Source organism: Lissotriton helveticus, chromosome 12 (assembly GCF_964261635.1).
Source record: "Lissotriton helveticus chromosome 12, aLisHel1.1, whole genome shotgun sequence".
NCBI lineage: Eukaryota > Metazoa > Chordata > Amphibia > Caudata > Salamandridae > Lissotriton > Lissotriton helveticus.
Window position 1 is genome coordinate 908,818,469 of NC_136073.1, and position 24,732 is coordinate 908,843,200.

At 46.4% G+C, this 24,732-nt stretch overlaps 1 protein-coding gene across 1 annotated transcript in view; it reads right to left on the minus strand.

Annotated features, from left to right (window-relative positions):
- LOC144798673 (dnaJ homolog subfamily C member 3-like) overlaps window positions 1–24,732 on the minus strand; it is a 139,869-nt gene that overhangs the window by 12,347 nt on the left and 102,790 nt on the right. Inside the window, exons 9-11 of the mRNA XM_078669656.1 lie at window positions 23,619–23,739; window positions 16,415–16,547; window positions 13,515–13,663 (exon numbers count right to left, since the gene is read on the minus strand). Coding sequence (XP_078525782.1) covers window positions 13,515–13,663; window positions 16,415–16,547; window positions 23,619–23,739 — 403 coding nt within the window. The remainder of the gene's footprint in view (window positions 1–13,514; window positions 13,664–16,414; window positions 16,548–23,618; window positions 23,740–24,732) is intronic.

Sequence of the window (24,732 nt, forward strand, 5' to 3'; positions counted from 1 at the left end):
GAAGACAATGGTTTGTCTTTTGGCTTCACTTTTGGTTTGTCCTTGGCCGGTGCCGAGGATGGAGTTTTGGCACCGAGGGTAGGCTCAACCGATCCTGAGCGGCCTGAAGGCTTGAGTGTGGACTTCTTTGCCGAGCTTGAAGGCGGGGAGTGTGAAGTTTTGTCATAGTGTGCACCTGGGCCGGAAGGTGAAGGTGTTACCAAAGCCTTTGGATGGGTGGGTGGGGGGGGAGGGGTCGATGTCAGTACTTACGAACCTTTGCCCCAGGGTGATGTCTTCGAAGTCTGATTCTTCGGCCTCGGAGATTTCTTCTTCCATCCGCTCCTGTTCTGGTACATCGACTCCCTCCTGGAAGATGTCGTCCGGTATCGATGTTGATGATCGAGCCATGCTTCTTCGAGCTCGACGATCTCTGATGGTTTTCTTGGAGCGGAAAGAGGCACAAGCCAGACAGTCTTTAGCCTCGTGTTCAGGAGAATGTCAGAGGTTACACACCTCATGCACATCGGCGTTTGGAAATTTGAAACCACACTGAGGACATTTTTTTTAATGGAGTCCTTTCCATGAGCCACGAAGGCCTGATGGCGTAGCTAGGCCCGAAGGCCTGCTTCGATGACTGGAACCAAAGTAGAAGCTTGTAGAGATGGCGTTGAAAGGGAAACGCGATCGAGTTAATACCGAAGAATTGGGTAAGGATTACGCGCCGAAAGTTAACTCGGTAACGTTACCAAACTGGAACGCGTGGAACACATCTGAGCCCGATGGCTGAAAAAAACAATCTGAAGATGGAGTCAGTGCCCATGCGCACTATTGTCCAAAGGAGGAGTCACCCAACTCGTGACTTCAATAGACTTTCCAAGACAATAACAAACTGCAAACATCCGGCCCAACACCAGATGGCGATCTATGCACAGTGTGTGATCTGCAGCTCATATGCCTCAAACTTAAACTTTTACCTTTCTACCATCTTGGGCTCCAGTTGGGTTATGGTATAGAAGATCATTTACTATTTGCCCCTATTGAAGCATTGCACAAAACAAATAATGCGGCTTTCACGGATTTTAAAACCACCTCTGGCAGCACTGACCGTGGTAAACTATGTTCCAAACTGCCACAATTTAGGTATTGACAGCCATACTTGTCCTTTACTCAGAAATGTAGATACAATTAAATTAGGCCCACATATATTCACCGCTGACATACATAAACATAGGTTTGAAGCAGGGATGTGTCTTTACCCACTTATGTTCTACCCTATATAGCAGACTGCAGAGTTTCACCGTACAACGGTAACAGGTTTCCTCCTACATTCAGCGGACTCCCATTAAACATGCCGCAATATGAGGAAGAGTTAAAACCAAACTGCTGTTGATTTGCAGAGAACAGTAAACGCGCTAGAAAAAGACGGCATCAACAATATTCTTAAATCAAGGAGCAAAACACTTAAGTCAAAGACGTTGGGCAGAAAGTAAACAAAAAGGGTCACTGCAACCAGAGTAGCACCAAAACGGAATGGGTAAATGGGTTACAAATGCTTGGACCTCCAACTCGAAGAACAGGGGCGCAGTAAATGGCATCAAGCAGCATTAACGTCACAGTAATGAGCAATAGATTATTAAGCCCTCTTTGTAACACTGATCAGCCCTTGTAACCCAAATACTACACATGATTTCAAGTCAGTTGAATCCCACAATAAATTACGACCTAGCAGTGTTTCATTGGAGGCTCTCCAAGCGGGTGGACATGACATGATGTCATACACACAAAGTACTTTTTTGTCCTGTCCAACAGCAGCAAACACAAGTGTGCCTTTCATCCAACTCCTTTGATTCATACTATGCAAAGCGTAGATCTGCTACTTATTATGGTTGGAAGATACCAAGATCTCCTCTAGGTTTGCAAACCCACAGACTACTAGTTCGCTGTATCACTCGACAATCTGTGCTTCTCCGACATTTGGAATAATTTCTTACTCGAAGGAATAGTTTTGAAACAGACAAAACTTATATTCATGTCATGAAGAACACTTAGATTGAGAACACAGGAAGCACATGTGGATGACCCTTCGTACGTACACCCATAAAACTTCACAGAAGTATTTGAAACTCCCATTAGGCTTCAAAGGAAGTGCAGTCCAGTAAGAATTGTTTCGTATTCTGTGCTTTTGCCGTGGCAGAAAACTTGATGTGGAAACATCAGATGCCACATGTGCATCCTTGGAGACTAGTCTCTCGTGTATTTTGTGCATGCACCAGGACATGGTTGGAAGAAGAGGGAAACTATTAAGAACCTGTTTTTTCGTTTGAACTTCAGGAAGGAAAATGTTACTTACCCAGCAAGACCCCCGAGCAACATTCTGCAATGCCACCCCCAACCTCACACCACTATGTCCAACTTGGCGATTTCAACTTCCACATGTATGAGCCAACTACGCTAACTCCAGTGCCCTCCTAGAGAACCTGAACATCACCACCCTCACCCAACTAGTCACCAATCCCACGCAGAAATCCGGACAGACACACAGCCCCATTTACACCTCCAGCAACAGAGTCTAATTGAGCCACACCACAGAACTCAACTGGTCTGACCACACCGTCGTACACTTCACCATCACCAAAGTCACAGAAACTCTGTGGTCACAGGCCCTCACCACCTCCCAACACGAGGCCTCAACAACAGACCTCGACCAGGCAAGTCCAGATTTCAATGCCTGGATCACCAACATCGTCAACAGAGTCGCCACACTGAAAGCTACAAAATCCAAGCCAACCTTCTACCATGCCAGCTGGTACACCCCAGAACTGAGGACCACCTAGCACAACTGCCACCAACTGGAGAAACAATGGCGCACAACCAAGAACCACGCTGACGGAGAAGCTCCCAAAACAGCCCTCATCACCAGTACATCAAGGAAGCCAAGGAAGCAGCCATCACCACCCGTATCAACTTTGTGACCAACGATACCAAGAAGACCTTCAAAATAGTCAAAGAATTCTCCAACCCGAAAGCATCATCCTATCCCTCCCAAGAACTCTGTGACACCCTTCTCAGACCACTTCCATAGCAAGATAACCAATATTTACAACAATTTCAACTTCCAACCCACCACCCTCAACCCCAGCGACCTCTAACAACCAGCGAACATAAGCCAAAACCATCACCACCTGGTCTCAGCTCGCCGCCCCGACCACCTCAGCCATCATTTCTTCTATCCACTCCGGAGCGCCAACTGCCCCGACCCCACCACCTCTACAACCTCGCCACAAAACCCAATCAGCAAGCAACTCCCCAGCATCCTCAACATCACCACAGCAACCTTCCCAGACAGATGGAAACATGCAAACGTCAAAAGCCAAAAATTGGTGTAGTATATACAAGGTGGTTCAGGATTTATGTACAAGGAATCCAGGATTCAACCACACTGTTGTAGCAGGACTCATGCCCGCTCTTCCGTTGCTGACTTAACCCAGCAATCAACTTATACCCAAGCTAATCAATCGCCAAGGTCCCTGCAGAATCTTCCGACAGGCTTCACTTTTAGGAACACGTAGCCAGAATACGTTCTGGTCTGGACTAGACTGTAACCAAATAACCCCGTCGACCCCGGACCATGTCCGGATGAAGACCCGTAGTGACTACCGAAGGGAGCACACCGTGGGTTGAAATGTCGATGATAGAAACAAGGCTTAGACTAACCAGGGCCCTGCATACCAAATGAAGCATTAATAGCCAGCAGGGTCCATGTTTATGAGTCTGGCCATCAGAAACGTTGTCATTTTCCTTGTGCATACATTCTGAACTACCTTGTATATACTACACCAATTTTTTCACTAAGCAGATATGTCACATGAGCACTGTACATATTCAACCTATTGCAAACAGCCTTTTTGTATTCTTCAAAAAATGAATATATTTGAATGAAGTAATTCAGATAAAATGCAAAGTAGATGTGCAGAAGCTATGTTATTGTGATTATTTCTGATCACTATTTACATGTGTCTAGGCGTGTGTGACTTCATGCCCTATGAATATTTGGGTTATGCGACAAATTAATTTTGAGAACCCGACAAAACCATTTTTTCTTAGAAACGTTATACCCAGGTTCTCAGGGACACCGGGTCACCCCGGTTTGATATTGTACCTAAGTGATTTGGTTCTATCAATATAATACATGAGGGCCCATTTACAGAGCCCTTTCCGCAACGGAGTCAGTTTCTGGAAAAAATACTGGCAATGAGATAGATTGATTGAGGTGAAATTGAGACACCAACTCTGGAAGAAAATTTGGATTGTGTGTGTGATGTGAAACAGCACTTATATAGCGCACTACCACTCCAAGGAGTATCTTGGCGCTTAAATTCCTAAAGGCAGAAGGTAGTAAGAGATGTAAAAAAGCTACCTGGCTACGCAGCATATCCTAGGAGTCTCATGCATTCGGAGTTGGGCAGGGAGTAAATCCAAGTTTTTAAAAGTTTTCTGAATTTTAGTTCCGTAGTGGATTGACGCAGACATGGGGTACCTTGTTCCAGGCTTTCGCACCAATGACCGCAATGGATTTACCTCCTCTGTTGCCATTTTGAACCTGGGAACGTACAGCAGGTTAGCAGTGGAGGACCTAAGTGATCGTGAGGGTTGGTATGGTCTGAAATATTTGCGCAGGTAGAGTGGGCCATGATGATGAAACGCTCTGTAGGTGATGGTAAGAACCTTAAACAGAATGCGCTTATGTATAGGAAGCCAATGTAGTGTGTTAAGGGCTGTGGAGGCTGAGGACTTCCTAGGCATTCTAAGGACCAGTCTGGCAGCTGCGTGTTGGACCATTTGAAGCTTATGCAGGGCAGATTTGTTTAGCCCTGCATAGAGGCTATTACAATAGTCCAACCTTGATGTTATAAGGGCCACAGCTACCGTAGGTCTGGCACTAAGAGGGAGGAAGTCAAAGAATTTTCTAAGGCTTCTAATGATGCCGAAACATGTTCCCGCTACTTCTTTGGCCTGCTGATTGAATGTGAGGGAGTTGTTAAACTTTATGCCAAGGTTTCGGGCGGCATTAATAGTATTAGGAGGGGGTTCAGCTTTATCGGGCCACCAATCTTGAGGGGAGAAGGAATTGTTGGGACCAAAAGGAATAATCTCAGTCTTAGAAGAGTTACATTTTAAATGGTTGAGAGACATCCATTTGAAGGTTGCTGACAGACAGTCTTTAAGTACTTGCTCTGCGTTGGAATGATTCTTGTCGAGAGTCAGAACAAGCTGAGTGTCGTCAGCATAGGCGACAGTACTTATGTTGAAGGATGAGATAAGTTTTAATAGGGGGACCATGTAAAGATTAAACAAAGTAGGGATTAAACTAGAGCCATGAGGGACCCCTGATTTAATCATTTTTTCTTCTGAAGAAAATTCACCCAACCTGACAATCTGACGCCTGTGGGCAAGATCATTTTTAAACCATTCGAACACGGTTCCTGCTATGCCTACATTGGTACGGCGATGTAAAAGGATAGCATGGGATACCGTGTCGAATGCTGCAGAAAGATCTAATAGGATTAGGACAGCCAGTTTGCCCATATCCAATGCAGCACGTATGGTTTCCGTGGACGATAGGAGTGCCGATTCGGTAGAATGGTGGGTCCTAAAACCTGCTTGACAGGGATGGAGAATGTCATTTTCTTCAAGAAATGCCATTAGCTGTTTATTGGCGAAAGTTTCCGTAATTTTGCAAATGGCAGGAAGAAGAGAGATGGGACATAGGTTGGATAGGATAGTCGGGTCTTGTAATACCTTTTTCTGTAAAGGTTTCACTGTCGCTACCTTCCACTGAGAAGGAATCTTCCCTGAGTGAAAGGAGGAATTAATGATAGCGTTGATGTAGGGGTTAACCTCCTGTATTATGGATTTAAGAAATGTAGGGGGACAGGGGTCGGATGGAGAACCTGATTAAAGTACGGAGATTCCCCGTAGAGAATCTTCAGAACTGATGTAACTGAATTTTTCCCATCTAGGTTGATGAGAATTAAAGACAATTGGAATATCTAGTTCTGCTATTGAAGAGTAGGGGAAATTATTGATAAGTGTGCCTACTTTTTGAGTGAAGTACTTGGCTATGTCGTCACACAAGGTTTGAGATGGAGGGATTTCCTGGGTTGCTATTTTAGGTTTCGTAAAGGTATTGACGATTTTAAAATTTTCTTTTTGCTTGTTATTAGCTGCTTCAATTCGGGAGGTGAAGTAGTTGGTTTTAGCGACTTTGATGGAGGCGTGATAGGATTTCCTGGCAGTTTTATATATGACTTTAGAGTCAATATCATAATTTCGTCTCCATTTACGTTCTAGTATTTTGATTTCCGCCAGTTGTTTTTTTAGTGTGTCTAGGAACCAAGGAGCTGAGTTTTTCCTTTTTACAGAGGGATGTTTGAATTTTTCTGGGTATTTGATTTTACTTCCAATCTCTGTCATCCATCCTTCGAAGTTTTGATAATCTGTGGAGGTATTGCCAGATAGAGAAGGTTTGCTATCAATGGCCCAGCCAATAAGATCAAGATGTTTCATGATTTTGCCCCAATTGGGTGAAGAATTTCCTTTATTTGCCATTCTCTTAGATGTAGTTAGACTTCCTACAGGTTCTATATTGAATTCAATGAAGTAATGGTCCATCCAGGTCTGGGGTGAGGGATTTTTTACTATCATTTTATCTAAATTAGAACTAATACAATCAAGGGAGTGTCCAGCTTTGCGAGTTGCTCCCGAAGTCCTAAGGGTAAGTCCTAGTATCTGAAGGATGTCTTTGAAACAGGTGGCATAATTGTCAGTAGGATTGTCTAAATGAAGGTTAAGGTCGCCGATGATTGTAAAGTTGGCGTATCTAAAAGTCATATCAGTCAACACTTCCCCTATACTAGCCAGGAACTGTGTGGGGTTCCGGGGAGGACGATAGAGCAATGCACCCGAAAAGGTGAAAGTGTCATGCACTTGAATGCAAAAATAAAGACTTTCGGCTTCTTCAATGTCGGGAATCTCTCTAACAGTACAGTTGAGGGTGTCTCTATATGCAATAGCTAGGCCCCCGCCACGCTGTCCTACACGGTCTTGTCTACAAATTGCATAGCCTGGGGGTACGGCATGCACTACGTCTGGGTTCGACCCTTCGTGAAGCCAGGTTTCTGTGATGAATAGACAATCCAGGTCATAAAAAAAAAAAAAAAAAAAGAGGGCATTTTTGCACATTGAGCGAGCATTTATCAGCCCACCTTTAAGGAAATTGGGCGACAAGTGATTAGTGACAGGGTGGTAAAGTTGTAAGATGTTTCTACATGTGAAGCAGCAGACGGGACCAGCCCATTCGGCTACGTTCAGAGCATGGTGGCAGTGAGTGGGGGAGGAGTTCAAGGCTAAGATAGAGTTTCTAGAATAATGAAACATCTGAGTATTCTGGGTGGCCCTAGGCCCGTCCTCGGCGCGGACGAGCGCAGACGGGCTAGACTCTGGCTCGACTCCAGCGCGGCAATGGCGCGCTCGCTGCTCGCGTTCGCTGAGCAAAATGGTAACCATCTCCTTTTGTAGTCCCTTCAAGGGCGCGAGGGCGCTGGGACTTGTAGTTTTTACTCCTGAAACCTGGGGGGGGCTGCTCGCGCGTCTCCAGCCGCAGAACCTACTCGTCTGTGAGCAAGAGGAGAGAGGCGCTCTTCATGCGGTATGTGCTTTCAACAAAAGGGACAGTTAAAATAAACAAATGTGGCGCAAAATAAGACCGTGCTTAATTTTAAAATATTTGCAGGCTATCACCCGGCTTCCGCCTCAGGTGCTAAAGAAAAACTATAGGCGCAGTAGTCAGAGGCAAATTAGGATAGAATAGTTGCCAGGCTTCTGCCGCCGAGTGTTATGAGGAATCTGGTACAAAGTACTACCCTATCTTTATGTAGTTAGAATAAGGGTTCTTCTAAAGTTAATGCCTGAAGCTCAGTGACATGTCTGAGTGAAGTGAAAGCAACTAAGAATGTTAACTTCCAGGATACGAACTGGAGGGGCTCGAATGGAGGACCCATTAATCTTGTTAATGCAATATTGATATTCCAAGTGGGAGCTGGTGAAAGGACTCTTGAGACCTTCCAGCAAGGCTTAAATGACTGGAATCCTGAATAGGGACGTGTGTGTGGTCTGTTTTGTATATATGAGACTACTGCCGCTAGGTGTTGCCTTATAGATGTAAAAGCTAGATCGGAGGAATGAAAGTTGAATAAATAACAGAATGTCTTGAATAGTGGCTCCTAAAGGATTCATGTGCTTGGGATGACGATCGTGAACAAATCTTTTCCACTTTGCAGCATAAAAGGCAAAAGTGGTGGGCCTGCGTGCTTCTTTGAGAATGATCATACAAGCTTGAGGTAGATTTAACTAACCAAACTTTAGGACTTCAGATGCTAAATCGCAAGGTTGAGGTACCTGTGGACCGGGTGTCCATTTTTTAATTTTTTTAGAGTTTTATATAGCGCAAACTTGACCCGAAGGTATCGGGTATCAGATCGCTTTACAAGAGCACCAGTTGCGTTACATGAGGACACATTAATTTTGTTAGGCACGGGGAGATTAAGTGATTTGCCCAGAATCACAGAATGTTCTTCTTCCTTGCCGAGACTCGAACCCGGTTCCCCAGATCGACCACGGTCGACTGCCCTAGCCGTTAGGCCAACTCCTTTCCTTTCTCCATGGTCCCGAGTGAAACGGTCCTGCCTGTTTGGCAGTACGTATTGGAGAACCACTAGGAGTTCAAGGAGAGTGGGCAACCATGGTTGTCGCACCCATGTTGGAGGCACTAGGAAGAGGGCGAGAGATGTCTGCTGTAGTTTGCGAACCACAAACGGCAGCAGTGGGAGAGGAGGAAAAGCGTAAGCAAATATCCCAGACCAACTCATCCATAGTACGTTGTCCTTGGACTAAGGGTGTTGGAACCCAAAGGCGAAGTTTGAGCATCTGGCATTCTCTGCTGTGGGAAAAGTCTATGTCTGAGTGACCCCAACGCCCGAAGTGTAGGAGGAGGACTTGCAGGTGGAGCTCTCACTCATGGACTTGTTGGTGCCTCTTGCTGAGTTGTTGTCCACTCCCGGCAGGTACTCCGTCAACAGGTGAATATTATATCAGAGGGCCCACCTCCAAATGTTCTTGGCTAGCTGAGGGGACCCCCCTCTTCTTTAGCAGATAATACAGGACAGTCATGTCTGTTGTGATCAGGGCTACATTGCCAATCAGGTAGGGAAGGAAGGCGTTGAGCGCTGGATGAACTTCAGGTGATTGATATAGAGGCGTCTTTGGCTGAGGGTCCAGTGTCCCTGGATAGTCCGATCTTGTGAGTGCGCTCCCCCAACCTGCGAGAGAGGAGTCCGTTGTTATGGTTTTCTGTAGATCTGGGTCTAGGAAAGGCTCTCCTTTTAGGAGATTGTGGTTATTCCACCACTGCAGAGTGGCAAGCTTGACGACCAACCAACACTAGATCTTCCCACTGACCCTCTGCGCGAGTCCACTGGTGCGCTAAGCACTCTTGTAGCGGATGATGCCAAGTCTGGCATGAGGTACTAGGACTAGGAATGAAGTCTTGGTTCCGAGGAGATGCAAAACTGTCCATGCTGTTAGCTGCTGATGAGGCTGGAACTGGAGAATAAGCGCCTGTAAGGATTGAATCCCCGCGGCATTTGGGTAAATTATTCCTCGTTGCGAGTGGAGGATGGCTCCCAGGTAGGATTGTGTTTGAAGGGCTGGAGGTGGCATTTGACTGCGTTGATAGTGAAACCTAGTTCATGCAGTAGGTTTATGGTGGCTTGAGTGTGTTTGAAGCGCTTCTGACATGTATGACTTTCCATGTGCAAGTGAGCAGCTACTACTGCGAGACATTCGGTGACAGCCCTGGGGCGCGGTTGTGACCCTGGAGGGGAGCACTTTAAATTGGAAGTGCTGCCCATTCATTACGAAGTCGCCCTGTTGTAGTAAGGGAATGACATCTTGAAGAGTGACCATGTGAAAGTCCTCTGAGAGAACATATTTGTTTAAGGGTCTAAGGTTCATGACACGTCCTAAGGACCCATCCTTTTAGGGAAGACTGAAGTAGAGTGGATAGACTCCTGTGCCTTGCTGGTGTTCTGGCACCGGCTCTAAGGCCCCTTTTTTGAGAAGCGCCTGAACTTCCTCCCGGAGCAACTGTTGATGTTGTGTGGAGAGTTTCTGTTTGCGAGGTGGAGTGTCTGGAGGTGTGGACGTGAGCTCCACACAAGAACCGTGTTGGATAATATCCAACACCCACTGGTCGGGGTGATGTTCCGCCAGGTGGGAAAGAACCGTTGTAGTCGAACCTTGACAGGTGTGTGGTCAGGGGGATGGTCGGCAAGTCAAGGTTTGGCGGTGGAGGGCCTGGTGAAACTGCCCTTGCCTCTTCACTTGCAGTTATTGCCCCTATAGGAGCCCCTGCAGTATCCCCGACGTGAGGTGGGTCGGGTCTGGGGGTGCTGGTAGAAGGTAAAGGTTTCAAGGAGGTGGTTTTGGATCCTCTGCGATAAGAGGAGCGGCGAAGAAGCCACGTTGCACTGATGTTTGTAACGCCCCCATGGCCTCGGCCCCCTCATTATTCTTTTCTACTTTTTTCAGGAGGGAATCAACCTGGGGACCAAAAAGGTTACTAGTTGATGGGAAGGGCGGAGAGGTTTAGCTGAACCTCAGGTTTAAAATCTGACACAGTAAGCCAGTCATGTCTCCGAAGGAGGATAATAGAATGTCTGCCACTAGCTGATGTGTGAGCAGCATCAAGGGCACAGCCAATTGTGGTATTTATTTGAAGTTTGCTTTTCCTCAGAGGCCCTTTAGTATGCCCATGTTTGTGCTCTTCTGGGAGACATTGGAGGATGTGCTCCATTCCGTGCCAGTGAGCCTTATTGTAGTGTAATAGGAGGCCGATGGGCTTCGCAATCCTCCAATGGTTGGCAGACTGGGCAGCCATCCTCTTACCCGCGGCAGCTACCTTTTTACTCTCTTTTGCTGGTGGGTGCCTCACCAGATGTTTGAAAGTCAGCCCTCTTACGTGGTGCGGCATCTATCAATGAGTAAGGTGTTGGAGGAGTCGCTCGGTGATGCTTTATATTTTTTGTCAACCCTGGGTGTGAGGACTCTGGAACTAACTGGGTAGCTGACTATGTCAGGCGTCTGGTGGAGCATGCCTTTAGGCACTGGCAGATATTGTGTTAAGCGTGGACTGGAGGAAAGGGGTTTAAATAAAAAGTCATCCCTAAAGCTTGGTATGCACTTGAACCTTGTGGAAAATGGCAGCTCTACCTGTTTGGTCATGGTAGGGGGTAGTGCCATCGGGGGGAGGGTTTAGCAGGGTATAGATCTGGCTCTGTAGCTGCAGGTGGCTCCGCGTTATACGAGTCCCATGGATGGAAAGCTCGTCCCCTCCCCTCAGTCTCCTCTGTAGGAGTGATTGGAACCTTGTGACGGTCGAATATAAGGTGGTGATGAGTGAGCGTGGTGCGCAGCAGGTGTGGGTGGAGGGCTGATGTGTGCAGGACTTATGGCCTTGTCCACCTTCTTCCTGTGCTTTGGTGGTATGGGCATTTCCAAAACGTACTTAAATGACAATTGCCTTTTGGCTGGTTGTGTCTCTGACTGAGGAGGTCTCGCAATGATACAACCAGGGTCCGGATGTATCATGATATGCGTCTGTCTTGAGTTTATCTCCTCTTGTAGCCTTTGAAGCACTGGTTCCACAGGTTCGAAAGTTTGTGCATGTTTGCAGCATGATTTCAGCTCCAACACTGAAGGGAGTGGTGTTTACACGCCGAAGGATCCGGCTCTGATGGAGGAGTCGGCTCGGGAACATGAGGCAGGTGCATTTGTTTGGGTGCCAAGCCGAGGCTGAGCGTGTTCGAAGCAGGCAGTCGGTGCGGACCATGGCCCGCAGGCAGTGATGGTCCAACAATAGTTTTGGCCGATCAGAGTCTTCTTTGGCGAAGTCTGCTGTGGTCGGGGTGAATGCAGACGGGGCAAAGTACTCATTGGCTGCCCTGGAGTAGGTCCTGCATCTCTGAATCTGAGCTATTTTCGTGAGAGAAGGTGCACTTGTCAGCGAGGGATGGATGGGCTTACACCTCCAGTTTAAGGTCTTTGGAACCTAAGCGATCTGGTGTTTCCTTGGTGCTGCATCGTTACACCTCAAGGCGTCAAGCTCTGAGGTCGCAGTGTCTTTTTCAACCGAAACGAACTGCAGGCCTGGCAGCTAGCTTCTTCGTGTTTAGGGAAGAGACACAAGTTACACACCTGATGGAGACTGGTGCGTGGGACCTTGGTGTAGCAGCGAGGACAGAAGGGTGTCTGTTCTATCTCTGGGCGGATATGGCATGAAGGGAACGTCCAAGATGAAGACGGCCTCGAAGGGCAAAGGCTTATGAAGGCCGCAGTCTACTCGAGCCGCCCCGGCGAGGTCCACATCGATGAACCGATGAGACAGACAGAACAGTTGCGATCGAATACAATACTGACGGTAAAGTTTGTAAAGAATAGACAACATCGAACCGAAGCAGAGAAGCAAACGTCCGAACCAGACGACGGAAGAAAACAACGGACTCGATGACCATGTGCATTACCAGCAAAAAGAGATGTCACTATATCTCGTGTCTTGAAAGACTTTCCTCAAAGAAAAACAACTTGCACACATCCCGTATTATGCTAAGCATGTGTCTGTACAGCCACGCAGGCCTCCAACATGTAGTTAAGCAGCTGAAACCTGTTTGAGCAGTGCCAACCACTAATTAAATGCTTAAAGACCAAGTTTTGAAAAAGCTTTTATAATACTGAAATTGTGTTTTAACTGAATATTAACTCTTTTTTTTGGTTTTGCTAGGATGTGATAACAAGTTTTAATTAACATTTGATTTGAAGTCCGTACTTTGATCTAGGAAGTTTTGGTTCACAGTCCAGACCTACGTGGTATCACACATCGACCAGGTACTCACCGGAGTAGATGGAAGCAGTTCTTTACTAAGTAGTTTGGCTAATCACCAAGCTAATTAAGTTTGAGCGCATTTCCCATAATTTAAAAGACCTGGATAGGCTCCACCTAATTGCTAGAATCCACTTCAAAGTCTGTGGTGTGACATCCACAAACGTTCCGCTTGCCTAGAACCGTGAACTGAGCTTACAGAACATTAACAAGCTGGGCACATCGGGTTTTGTTCCAATTCGAATTTTTGTTTAATTCTAAAGTATCTTAATGTTCCACTGTCAGGTGCAAGATTTACTGTAAAAATAAATAACTACAGGATATGTACATCCTAAGGAAGTGTGCTGCTCCACCACTGCATCGCTGCCTACTCTGCAGCCGGTTTCTTTATGAAATACGAGCCAGGACATGGTGCTCTCTCTGTGGTGTAAGCACCAATAACACACTTAACACAACAACAATAATGAAACTAGGTAAGTTTTACCACTCTCGCCATGCCACGGTAGTGCTATGTGCTGCAAACAGTCTCTATCCATACCTGGATCTGTAAGGACTTCTTTGGCGGCTGCGATGTCGATGAATTTCTTCTCGGCCTCCTTCTTTTCATCCTCTGTCTGGAAGTTATCGGGGTGCCACTGCTGTGCGAGCTTTCGGTACGCTTTAATGATTTCCTGCTTATTGGCACTTCTAGAACACAAACAAGAGCAAACACCTTGATGACAATACTCAGATTAAGTGTAACTAAGCAGGTGGAAATAGACAATCCATAACTAGTCTTCAAGTGCTGTTTTATTTTACATTTCTATTTCCCTTTGTGAAGCTAGGGATCTCTTTGGTACATATAAATCAAGCAGCTTTAAAAAGACAATCAACTTTTTAAACCCAACCATATTTTCGGGCTATATAAGTAGCGAGAAATCCAATGAATGAGCGATACACCTGTGCCAGACCACCCAAGAATCCAGCAGCGGAGAGTGCCACATACACCCGGGGGTGCAGGCGGTGGTCTATGAATCTCTAAAATTAACCCATGGTGGACCACTGCGGTCCCATCTTTTTTCTCTAGCACTGGATATTTCACAACGTCACTCACTTGAAGCAAAGAACCAAGTAGTAAATACCTGGGTACGCGGGACACTGATGCTTTAACAATAAAGTATCTTCAATACCGCGTGGCCATCTTTGTTAGAGGTGATTTTTAAATCTGAGCAGTGCTTTTCAAGATGCTGCCCTGCAGATCTCTGGGGCAGATGAATCTACAAAGAGGCTGGTGTTGCTGCCATGCCCCTGGGTTGAATGAAGGGTCTGGGGACTCTCTGATGGAATGCTTTAACGCAGGAGACTGAGAGGATAGAGTCTCGTCAGGGAGTATCTCATATCTTTGGTCTCTTAGGAGTTTGGGAGGCTAGAGTCATCAAGATAAGTGTTTACAGATTTGGAGCTGGGAGAGAAAGACGAACCAGAGAAGCCAAGAGGGCAGAAGATGAAAGGACATTTGATTGGGGTGAGTGAGGGAGGCTGACCGTGTGAAGTGTGCAGAGGCATCCCAGTGTGGACGGAGGGGAGTGTGAATAGAGATACTTTGCGAATGATGTTGAGGCCACAACACACGTTTAGAAAGAGTGGACGTGGATGATAATGCAGACATATGCGATCAACTTATGGAGGATGGGGTGGGAGTTTGGTCTCCATAATGAAGAGGGTGTCAAGGCTGTCCAGTGCCAGGTCAGAGACATCGGAAGCATGTTTATGTGCGGCGACCACATTCATGAGCACAAGAGAGTATGAGCACCAATATCGTGACTTGGTGTGTTTGTCACACATGTTGCTGTGGATAACACGAAAAGATTGTTTTAGAAAGTTGGGTTGGTGTTGAGGGTAGTGGGAATGGTAGGGACCCGAGATAACCAATGGCTTATCTGATGAAGCAGACATGACTCAAAGGCACACAGGCGCAGACGCATGGGCACATATGACTACGGTGCACTATACTGGGAGGAATGTTAGGTTATACAGGGAAGCATGGGAAGGTATGCTAAGTGGAAGGTGCTCTTCCTATAACGGCAAGCAGAGTACTAAGGCTTGCCAAGTAACAAACAGGGCCAAACGAAGGAGCTCCCCCCAACATGAGTTACCCTGAACAGATATGACCCTTCATCGCAATGCCTCTGGGACATTCCAGGCAAGGTCCTCCCTTCCAATATTTTCATCGGGAAGGGTGTCAATCATATCGGCATTCTGAAATGCATACATTTATGTATATATATCAGGTATTTTTAGAACGTGAACCTAGTCAAATCCTGCGTGACGTCGATGAGTGAGAGGAGAGGCAGCTGCTGCTGGATGGGGAACGCATGGTCATATAGTGTTCTATTGAATAGAGAATTGGACATTCAATTACACGCCTCCATTTTGTGCTGCTGCAGAGCGTGGAGATTAGGAACAGATGAAAAACCTTTTTCTAATAAAGAAGGGAGCTTCAGATCATGCGGACACAAACTGGAATCTTTCAAACACTCTCTCTGCATATGCAAGCCCTTAGAAAAGGGCAGGAGACATTGGTGGTGACCTAAGTTGCTGCAAAATAACAGTGGGATGCAATGAACGCGGGGGAGCCATTCACCTTTGCTTGAATGGAGACAACCTTTTAAGTTTCTGCAGGAACAGTAAAACTTTTGGCTGTGCCATTAAGAAGCTTGAGGGTTCTGCACTGTGAAGCGATTGTATGTTTTGATATTATTTTTAGATTTAATATTTGCAGTCAACATTTAAAATGTGTTTAATTCTCTTTACTATATGTTTTTACTTTTGAAATATGTATTTTCTTAATTGAATACCTAGTGTAGTGATTGGTAAGAATGTTATTAACAGTCAATAAATATTTAGGAGTGTGAGTTTTCTTTAAGGGGTCTTCCTTAAAGGTGAACAAGAATCAGCACGACACAGATATACGGAGCACCAGGTTAAAAGAAGCTGAAATCTGGAACAGATTACAAACCCCAGCAAATGTTAGAAACCTTGTGAAAAACACTCAAACCTATTAGAATTGAAATCGATTACCAAGTTAAAGGAAGTGGCTTTCTTTAGAGTTGATCTGGCAGCCGAGAGCACTATAGAAAAACCCAAAGCAATAGTCAAGGAGGGGTCCTACGTATCCACTTTGAATACACTGGAGACACCTGGTCTGGTGGGCTTGAAATTAGTTAACTTGAACCTTTTCACGCCACCTGAGAGATTTTATATGATATAATGACTGTGAAAGATGAAGTAAAAATGCTGGCCCCTCCCAATCTAACACCCCCCAAGCTTTTGATTGATTTCAATAACGAGGGCCTATAGTGCTAAGACATGAATATTTGAACCAACATCTGTGCGGACACCAAACTAGGTGATCAACATGCAGAAAGTAAAATAAAAGCATGCAGACTGACAACAGACCTCCGGACGCCGAGGATCTTGTAGTAGTCTCTCTTCCGAGACTGCTTGAGGAGCTTCTGCGCCCGCTCCAGACCTTCCTTCAGCTCCTCGTTCTCCCCGTCAAACTCCTTCGCCTCCTGGAAATCTTCAACGGCTGCGGAAGAAACACACTTAGGCCGGCTTGCAATAACGCAGAAGATTTCTAAACAGAATTCCTGCATTTGAATAAAGATACATTTTTAAAGCGCAAAGGACAGGACGCTTTGTATGACCGATGACATAGTATGTAGGTATTCCTGGCGGGAGGTTGAAGAAATACGGGAACCAATAAGGGATCAGGGCAGTCGGTTGTTAAGGTGGGTTTTAGGGACTGAACTTTCAAAGTGGGAACGTTCTGCCATGTAACCAAGGTTAGACACGTTAACGGGTGAGGGCATGGAGCTGATAAACAGGCTGCCCCATAACTTGTATATATATATCTATGGTATTTCTAAAGGAAAAACGCACCCAAAAGGCAGGGGAGGGCTGTGCATGGTCAAACACAAGCATAAAGTCATACAAGGGAGAAGTCTGAATTGTGGATGGCTAATGCTGTAGTGTTTTTAAACATGTGAGTTTTCAATTCTTTCCTAAAGTGGAGCAGCCTTGTGGCGGACCGGATTGATACAAGGATTTTGCCATTTTCTTCGCTTTACACCACTCTGAAAAGTGTTCAAAATAACAGATACTTTAAAAATTAACAGAGGGGAGAGACTTTTTTAGGTAAGCAAGGCGTGATCAAATGTTTTCAATATTTAGCTTTCGGAATGTCTATTCTTTGTGGGTCGGTACTCTTTTTGTAAGTTTGAGCTTCCTAGAAGAGTACAACGGTCATTAAAGTTGTTGCAGCATATCCTCGATTTCATGTGGGTGTCTAATATGAATCTGGCTTGGTGGGGTCAATGACGGCCGATTCCCCAAAATGATCTGAGCAGCAATTTGGAAACAGGCCCAAAAGGAGTCAACGCAGAACTAGGAAGAATGGGGAGACGGGTGCTCCCTGCATTCAAGTGCTACAAGACTAATGCCTGCTGGAATAATTTACAGGGCAATGGTTTTGATTTCCTGAAGTGAAGCAAAAAAGCATCAGCTTTGGTAATTCAGTGATGTAGTAAGTCCAAGATCAGAACTAAAGTGATGGCTTCAGTAAGATAAGATAGAGGAGAAGCTTTAGGAAGCAGACTTGTGCAGCCCACTTCAGTTTAGGAACAGCTGAAAAACCTTTTCTAATAAAGAAGGAAGCTTCAGATTACGGTCACACAAACTGGAATCTTTCAAGCACTCTCTCGGCATATGCAAGCCCTTAGAAAAGGACAGGAGACGTGTCAATATTCCTGGTTTGTGGTTCAGGAATATACATTTTGGCACGTTCAGTTTCAAGGAGGTGACGGTCATGCATGTGAGTCGGGGGGGACGAGGCTTCAGAACCGTGATACTATTTATTGATACTCTCAGGTAAAGCTGTGTGTTGTTCACACCTATGAAAATTAGTTTTTTACCAGTAACTGCAGTTCCCCAGGACCGGTATCTCTCATAGATTCACACGCTTGAATCATTCTCCGAAGTGGGAGTCCCACGGTACCATTGTAAAGGAGTATGTAATAGTATCACAGGCTATAATGGCAATACAAAGTCAGTTTACTAGCCCGTCTATGTCCTTTAAAAAAAAAAAGGAACAAATGAACTATAATCAACCAGGCGGCAGCATCCTCTAGAACACTCCCAACAGAGGCCGAGTCCCTCAGAGGCTCAAGTACAAGAGGGAATGATAGAATCCCGAGCTATAAGGGGGGGCTCTCAGCGGAGGAGGGTGGGTCGCATTTGAATCTATGAAAGATACCAAAACTGGAGAACTGCAGCTACAGGTAAGTAACTAATTGTCTCTCCAGAATTGGATCTTCTATAGATTCACATGCTTGAATCAGAATAGCAAGGAGTTTTTGTCGTGAATATATATAAGTAATAGAAGTACCCTTTAGGATGGTGGGTAACAGTCTAACACACATCTATAAGTGTATAAATACCTATCTTTAAAAATAGATACATATAAAAACAAGTATGCATAACTTAGAGTGACTCTTTTATTTTTATTGTATCAAGTATGCATAACTTAACGCAAATAATCTATATTGGAGGAGACAATTATGTAGCATCAAATGCTGTGATATACATTAGCAAAGATATATTCACATCACTCATATTTACAGAGGCTCATCTCATTGGAACAGATCACGCAAAAAATGCCTGTCCTACGGCTACATTACTTCTCTGCGCCGACTCTAGGCAGCAGCGCTGCGTGAACGTGTGGGTGCGCTTCACGGCATATCTTTTCCTGCTGGACGCCTCCAAAGCAGCTGAGGTAGATACTCCCTGGTGGAGTGCGCCTTCACTCTTGGTAAGGGTGGTTTGCAAGCTTTGCTGTGACAACACTGTAGACGGCAGAGATCCTTCTCGCGGTGGTAGCTTTCGTGACTGTATAACAGAGTCCGTAAGAGACCGTCAGCTGATCAGATTTTGATTTGTATGATGGGATAACATTTGAGACAACGCTTAGTCCTAGGTGTGGAGAGACCTTTCAACTGTAGATTCCAGATCTGGAAAGGGAGTGCATAGTATGATAGGGTCATTGAGATGAAATTGCGATAGAACCTGGGGTTTGTTCTGAGAAGCGCATAAACGTCAGTTAAGCATAAGAAAGGTTCCTGAATTGTAAAAGTCTGAATTTCACCGACTCTTCCAGTAGATGCGAGAGGCAACAATGGAGCGACCGTCCACACAAGAAATGTCAGATCTTCCCTGTGAACGGGCGCCAATGGAGGCTTCATGAGCTGCGAAAGAACCACACCGATGCCATTCTGGGAGAAGAGACCTTACTGGAGGGCAAGCTATGAACAACCCTTTCATGAATTATTTGACTATCCTAGTCGAACAGAGAGAGGGAGAATGAGAGGAACACCTGTATCTTGAAATTGCGGCTAGCTGAACTTTTAAAGATGCATGCACCAATCCTGATCTAGCCAGAGAGAGAGAGAAAGTATGGCAGACTCTGTCCAATTCCTGTGGTCTTGAGACTCCTGAGAGAGTTAGGCACCTTGTCCCCCCTGGCTTGTTGACGTAGTGCTTGCTGGTTGTATTGTCTGTATGGACCAGCACGGAGGCTCCTGCTATTCATGGAAGGAAGGCTTGAAGATTGAGAGAAATGGCCTTGAGCTCTAGACGATAGATATGCATCGACGTCTGGAGTGCGGAACATTTTTCCTTGGATTTGCAGGTCCTGCAAATGGCCACCCCAGCCTTCCAGGGAGGCACGGTGGTGAAGCAGTAATCTGGTATTGAAATCAGAAATGTGAGGCCTTGTGAGAGATGAGATGCTTGACACCATCACACTAGTGTCTCCCCATCCTTGAGGTAATGTTAATCAAATCTTTGAAGGAGCCTTCCGATTGGACCCATTGCATCTGGAGCTCCTCCTGCAGGGGCCTCATTCTTCGTCGTGCCAGAGGGACCTGGTTTATCGCCGAGGAGATCATGCCGAGGACAGACTTGAACAGCTGCACTGAAACCGACTTTCTTTTGGTGATATTTAGGGCGTGGCTTCCCCATCTTCGTTGCCCATCTTGAGGCAGATAGGCTTTGTTTCTGATCGTATTGAGGAAGGCACCCAAAAATACTCTTGTTTGACTTGGGATGGTCGAGGATTGTGGGTAATTTACTGCATGTGGAGCAGGAAAGGCCTTCATAAAGCTTGCGTTGGCACCACCACACTAAAGTTAGCCTCTGTGTGGGATTGAGGTGGGACTTTTGAACGCTCATGCTTCTAGAAAGCCATCTGCTGGAAATGGTCCAGGACCAGTGTCAAGGACTCCGAATTCACTAGCCAATCCTGAAAGCACTTAAAGTCATGGATTCCCAAGCTACATAGAGATGATGCACGGATCGCCCGCACCTTCATAAACACAAGAGGCGATGTTGCCCGTTTGAACAGGAGGGGAAACTGGAAGATAGACGCGTCCAGGGAGAGCAGCCAATCTTATGAGCGCAAAGCAACAGGCTTATGGGCAGCATTTTGACCTTGTCTTGCTGGATAAACAGGTCCAGAAGAGGCCAGAGGCCTCTATATGCCCTGGGAAACAGGCAGTAGGGGAACAGAATCCTGTGGTCCTGCCTTCTTGACGCATCACTTAATGGGCTCTTTTTCCTCGAAGATAAAGACCTCTGCTTACTTGGTGGCAGTGCAAGTCAGTGAGTATGCTCCGGAAAAAGAGGGGTGGTCTTGTGCAAAGTATATGAAGAAAAGGGAGTAGACCTGGAAGATCAGCTGAAAGACCCAGCAGTCCATTGTGATCGTCTCCCATTTGGTATGAAAGCAGGAGTTTCTTTCCCTCCCCTCCCCGCACCCCCTGACCCACTGGACGATGGTGCTGTGACATGGAGGAACCAGGGCGCTTTGAGGCAGCAAACCCTGCAGAGGTTGGTGGAAACAGATCTGTTGTTGATGCAGTCTGACACGTCGTCTAGATCCACTCCTGCATCAAAAGGAGCAGGACGTCGGCTGAGGCACTAGGGCAAGCTGAGACTGTTGCAATTGCTGGGACTACACAGCAACGTAGCACCTGCAAAACTTTCAATATTTTTTGGTGGGGCTGTTGTACAGGGGAGGCCGGGCTTGACCATTGCCCTGGTGCTCTTGAATCGTTCTATGGAAGGGGAGTCCGCTTTCTCTACAGAGTTGTTCTCCATCATAGGGCATGTCTGCGAGTGTAGGCTGGACAACCCTGAAAAGCCAGTGGATGCAAGAGCCTTTACGCAACGAGAAAGACAAATGCAAAGAACAGATGAGGGTGACTACAGAGTCAAAGCCCTATTACAGAACCTGTGTTGATGCATCCAGGCCATGCCGGACCAGATCAGAGACTGGCTTCGTCATGTGCTCTGGCACGCCAACAATGGTGATTTCCCATAAGGCACGGACATAGCGGACCAAACGCAGGTAGCATAAACCACGGTAGACCAAAGCTGCCGAAGGCAAAAACACAGTGCACAAAAACATCAAGTTTCCTGGACTCTGTCTGGAAGGGCTGTAGGAAAGACATCTGGGTTCTGTTGAGGATGACGTCTGAACCACCAGACTCTCCAGTGATGTGCGAGAGTATTAAAAGTGTAGGTCGCATGGAGCTGACCTATGACGCCTGGTGATTGCCTAAGGGCTGCTGGAAAGGGTTTTTCCCAGGCAGCCATTACAGGCTCTAAGTGAGCCTTGGAAGATAGGGTTCCCCATTGTAGGACTCCCATCAGAATGTTCCACTTCACTTCCACAGAAGTCGTCCGTTCCCAGGCCTCTACTGCGCTCTGAAGAATGAGTGTGAATGACGAGACCCCCGATGAGGCCGAGGCAGAGGGGTATCAAAGATCTCCTTATGGATAAGTACCAAGAGCCCTAGAGTTAGCATTATAAGGAGGCAGAAGTGTCCAGCTTTTGAATCGTTATCCTCTGTGAATCCCTAGTCTATCTGCCATAGCCAAGCACCACAATTTGAAAACAAAATCTCCTTCCAGTATGTGAACATTTGGACAAAGTGGGGGGGCTCACATAAAGCTTCATAGTTTAAATAGCCCGGACTTTCTCCCTTGCCAATGGATGACCTCTTTCCTTACGGACTCCATGGCTGGCGCGGACTTTCAGGGAAGCATCGGCATCGATTTAACAATCGCCGCTGTGGGAGGAACTGAATTAACGGGAGTGTGTGCTGGGATTAGTTCCAACTTTGTCTGATTCGTCCGTGAAAATGCCTGTGAAGACACAGTGTCTGAGCTCCTCGAATCGCCAGCCCAGAAGAAAGGACTCCTTCCCTTGGGGAGTAGTCCAGAGGGCAGCAAAGCCCTCCAGAAAAGACCACGCTCCGCTAGCCAGAAGGCCTTAACCTGAGAAAACTGAGCTAAAGGACTGGGGAATTCCAGTCTCGCTTCTTAGATGCCTGGCGTTTGCTTGATGTTGAGGAAGAGCCTGGTGTTAGCAAAAGTAGCAAAACTCCCAAAAAACAGTCCCTTAAATGGCACTTCCACCTGCTGCTTCCGATGGCGCCTTTTGTGATTTTGATACTGCAAGATCTCCAAGGAGAGGGCTCCCTGAAAGGTGACGAACCCTTGGAGGAGGGAGCACGCTTGGGGCGGGAGGGGCTTTAGCCATAAGTAACTTGGTCTCCCGATGCCTGATGGCCATCAGTCGGATGGAGGAACACGTGCTGCAGGATACAGCATCGTGACCCCACCCCAGACTGCACGCGCAGTCATGGTGGCGATCTAGTGGGGACCTCGTCTTGCAAGCACCGTCTGCAAGGCTGGAAGCCTGGGGCCATTTGAGGGACAGTTGATCCAGTCACTGTCGAAAGCTGAGACTGCCATCCCTCAGAGCCTGCTCCAGCCCGATCCGATGAAGGGCAGAAAGACAGGCCTCACCTCAGCGCAGTGGCTGCTGCCGGATATACTCTGGTGACATCACATCCAGAATCAGACTCATGGCTGGAGCCAAGCAGTGCCACCTGGTGGTGCTGGAGTGTCCTTGCAGGAATGCATACTTGTACCATAAGAAGCTTCATAAAAGCCATACAAATAATGCCCGCTGTGTGTGCGGATCCCAGAATACTTCATTCGAATGTATTTTGCCCACAGGCTTAAAAACACAGAGCATCAGTGTCCTTACAATCAGTGTCATTCTTTTGAAGCCTATCCAATATAAGTTTTTTTTTTAAATGTAGACTGTCAGACTCCAGAAGGCCAATTTCACAGCTGAATTGCAGCATTTGGGGTGAGAAATGTTTAAAACCTGCCTAATATATAGGAAGAAGGGCAGCCTGATTGGGGTTCATTTAAAGCTGTGAAAATGATTCCTGTGTCCTATAGGCTCCAGGAGCTTCAGGCATCCACGAGGCACTATACTTGCATTGCTTCTCAGAGCCACCTCTTTTCCCGGCTCATGACTGAATACCAGGCACATTGGAGGCTCCACACACCTGCCTGTCCACTGAATTATCGGTCAAACTTGTGTATTTTAACTCGACTTCCTGATTCTAGCATGAATTTTGTCACAAATGCCTTCACTTCTTAAGTAGATTTCATGTGAGAGAGAGGAAGTGTGCGGGAGAACAAATGCAGCTATTTGCAGCTCTTATGAAAGCTTTAGTCCTACCTTTTTCGAAATCCTCATTGAGGATGTAGGCTTCGGCGCGGTCACGAAGGACAAAGATGTTTTTGGGGTCCATGTTGTGAGCCTCGCTGCAGGCCTGTATGGCTTCCACAGCTCTTTTACTCTGTCGAGAGAAAGGAAACAGCAACGTTTACTGGATCTACTGAAATCTTAGCTGTGAACGGAACATTCACTGCTGTTTGATCTGTTCCACAAAACACCTAAATGCACAATCTCACATTTGAACCAATCCTTGAAACGCTGCTCTAAACCCCGAATAGTAGGATGCTAGAACCATACAATAAAGTGGGATAACATAAAAGAATCACTGTCAGAGTAGAAACAACCATCCAAATGACGTCCTAGTGGAATCCAGCAGCCACACTTCACTCTATGGTGCAGAGGGGGTTGGATTAAGAATGAATATGCTACTTACCAGTATGCATCTGTTCTTGGCATGTAGGGCTGCTAACATTCATATCTTAGCATTAGATCGCCGCCTAGTGTTGGGTCCCTAGTGTTGGGTCCGGATGATCGCACATTGTTGTCCTGGAAGAGTCTTCGAAGTATCACGAGATAGGTGGCTCCTCCCCTGGACTACAGTGCGCATGGGCATCGACTCCATCCCCAGATTGTTTTTAGCCATTGTGGCAGAGATGGAGTGAAAAATGTAAAGGATGTCCATGCTAATGATTGAATGCAAGAGTATGTCTGCAGCTGCGACAGGCACCGGGGAGGAGGGTGGGCGATATGAATGTTAGCAGCCCTACATGCCAAGAACAGATGCATACTGGTAAGTAGCATATTCAGTTCGTGGCATGTGGGCTGCTAAATTCATATCTTTTGCATAGAATATATAGCAGTCCCTCCATTAGCGGCGGTTGCCTGTGCCAGCTGCAGAAACCTGAAAAAGTGTCTTGAGAACAGCCTGCCCAACAGCTGCTTGCTGTTTGGAATGCACATCAACACAGTAGTGTTTTGTAAAGGTATGTGGTGTAACCCATGTGGCTGCTCTACAAATGTCTTCTAAAGGACTGTTCCCTAGGAAAGCCATGGATGCCCCCAATTTGCGTGTGGAGTGCGCCCTTGGGGGTATTGTTAAGGTGCGTTTAGCCTT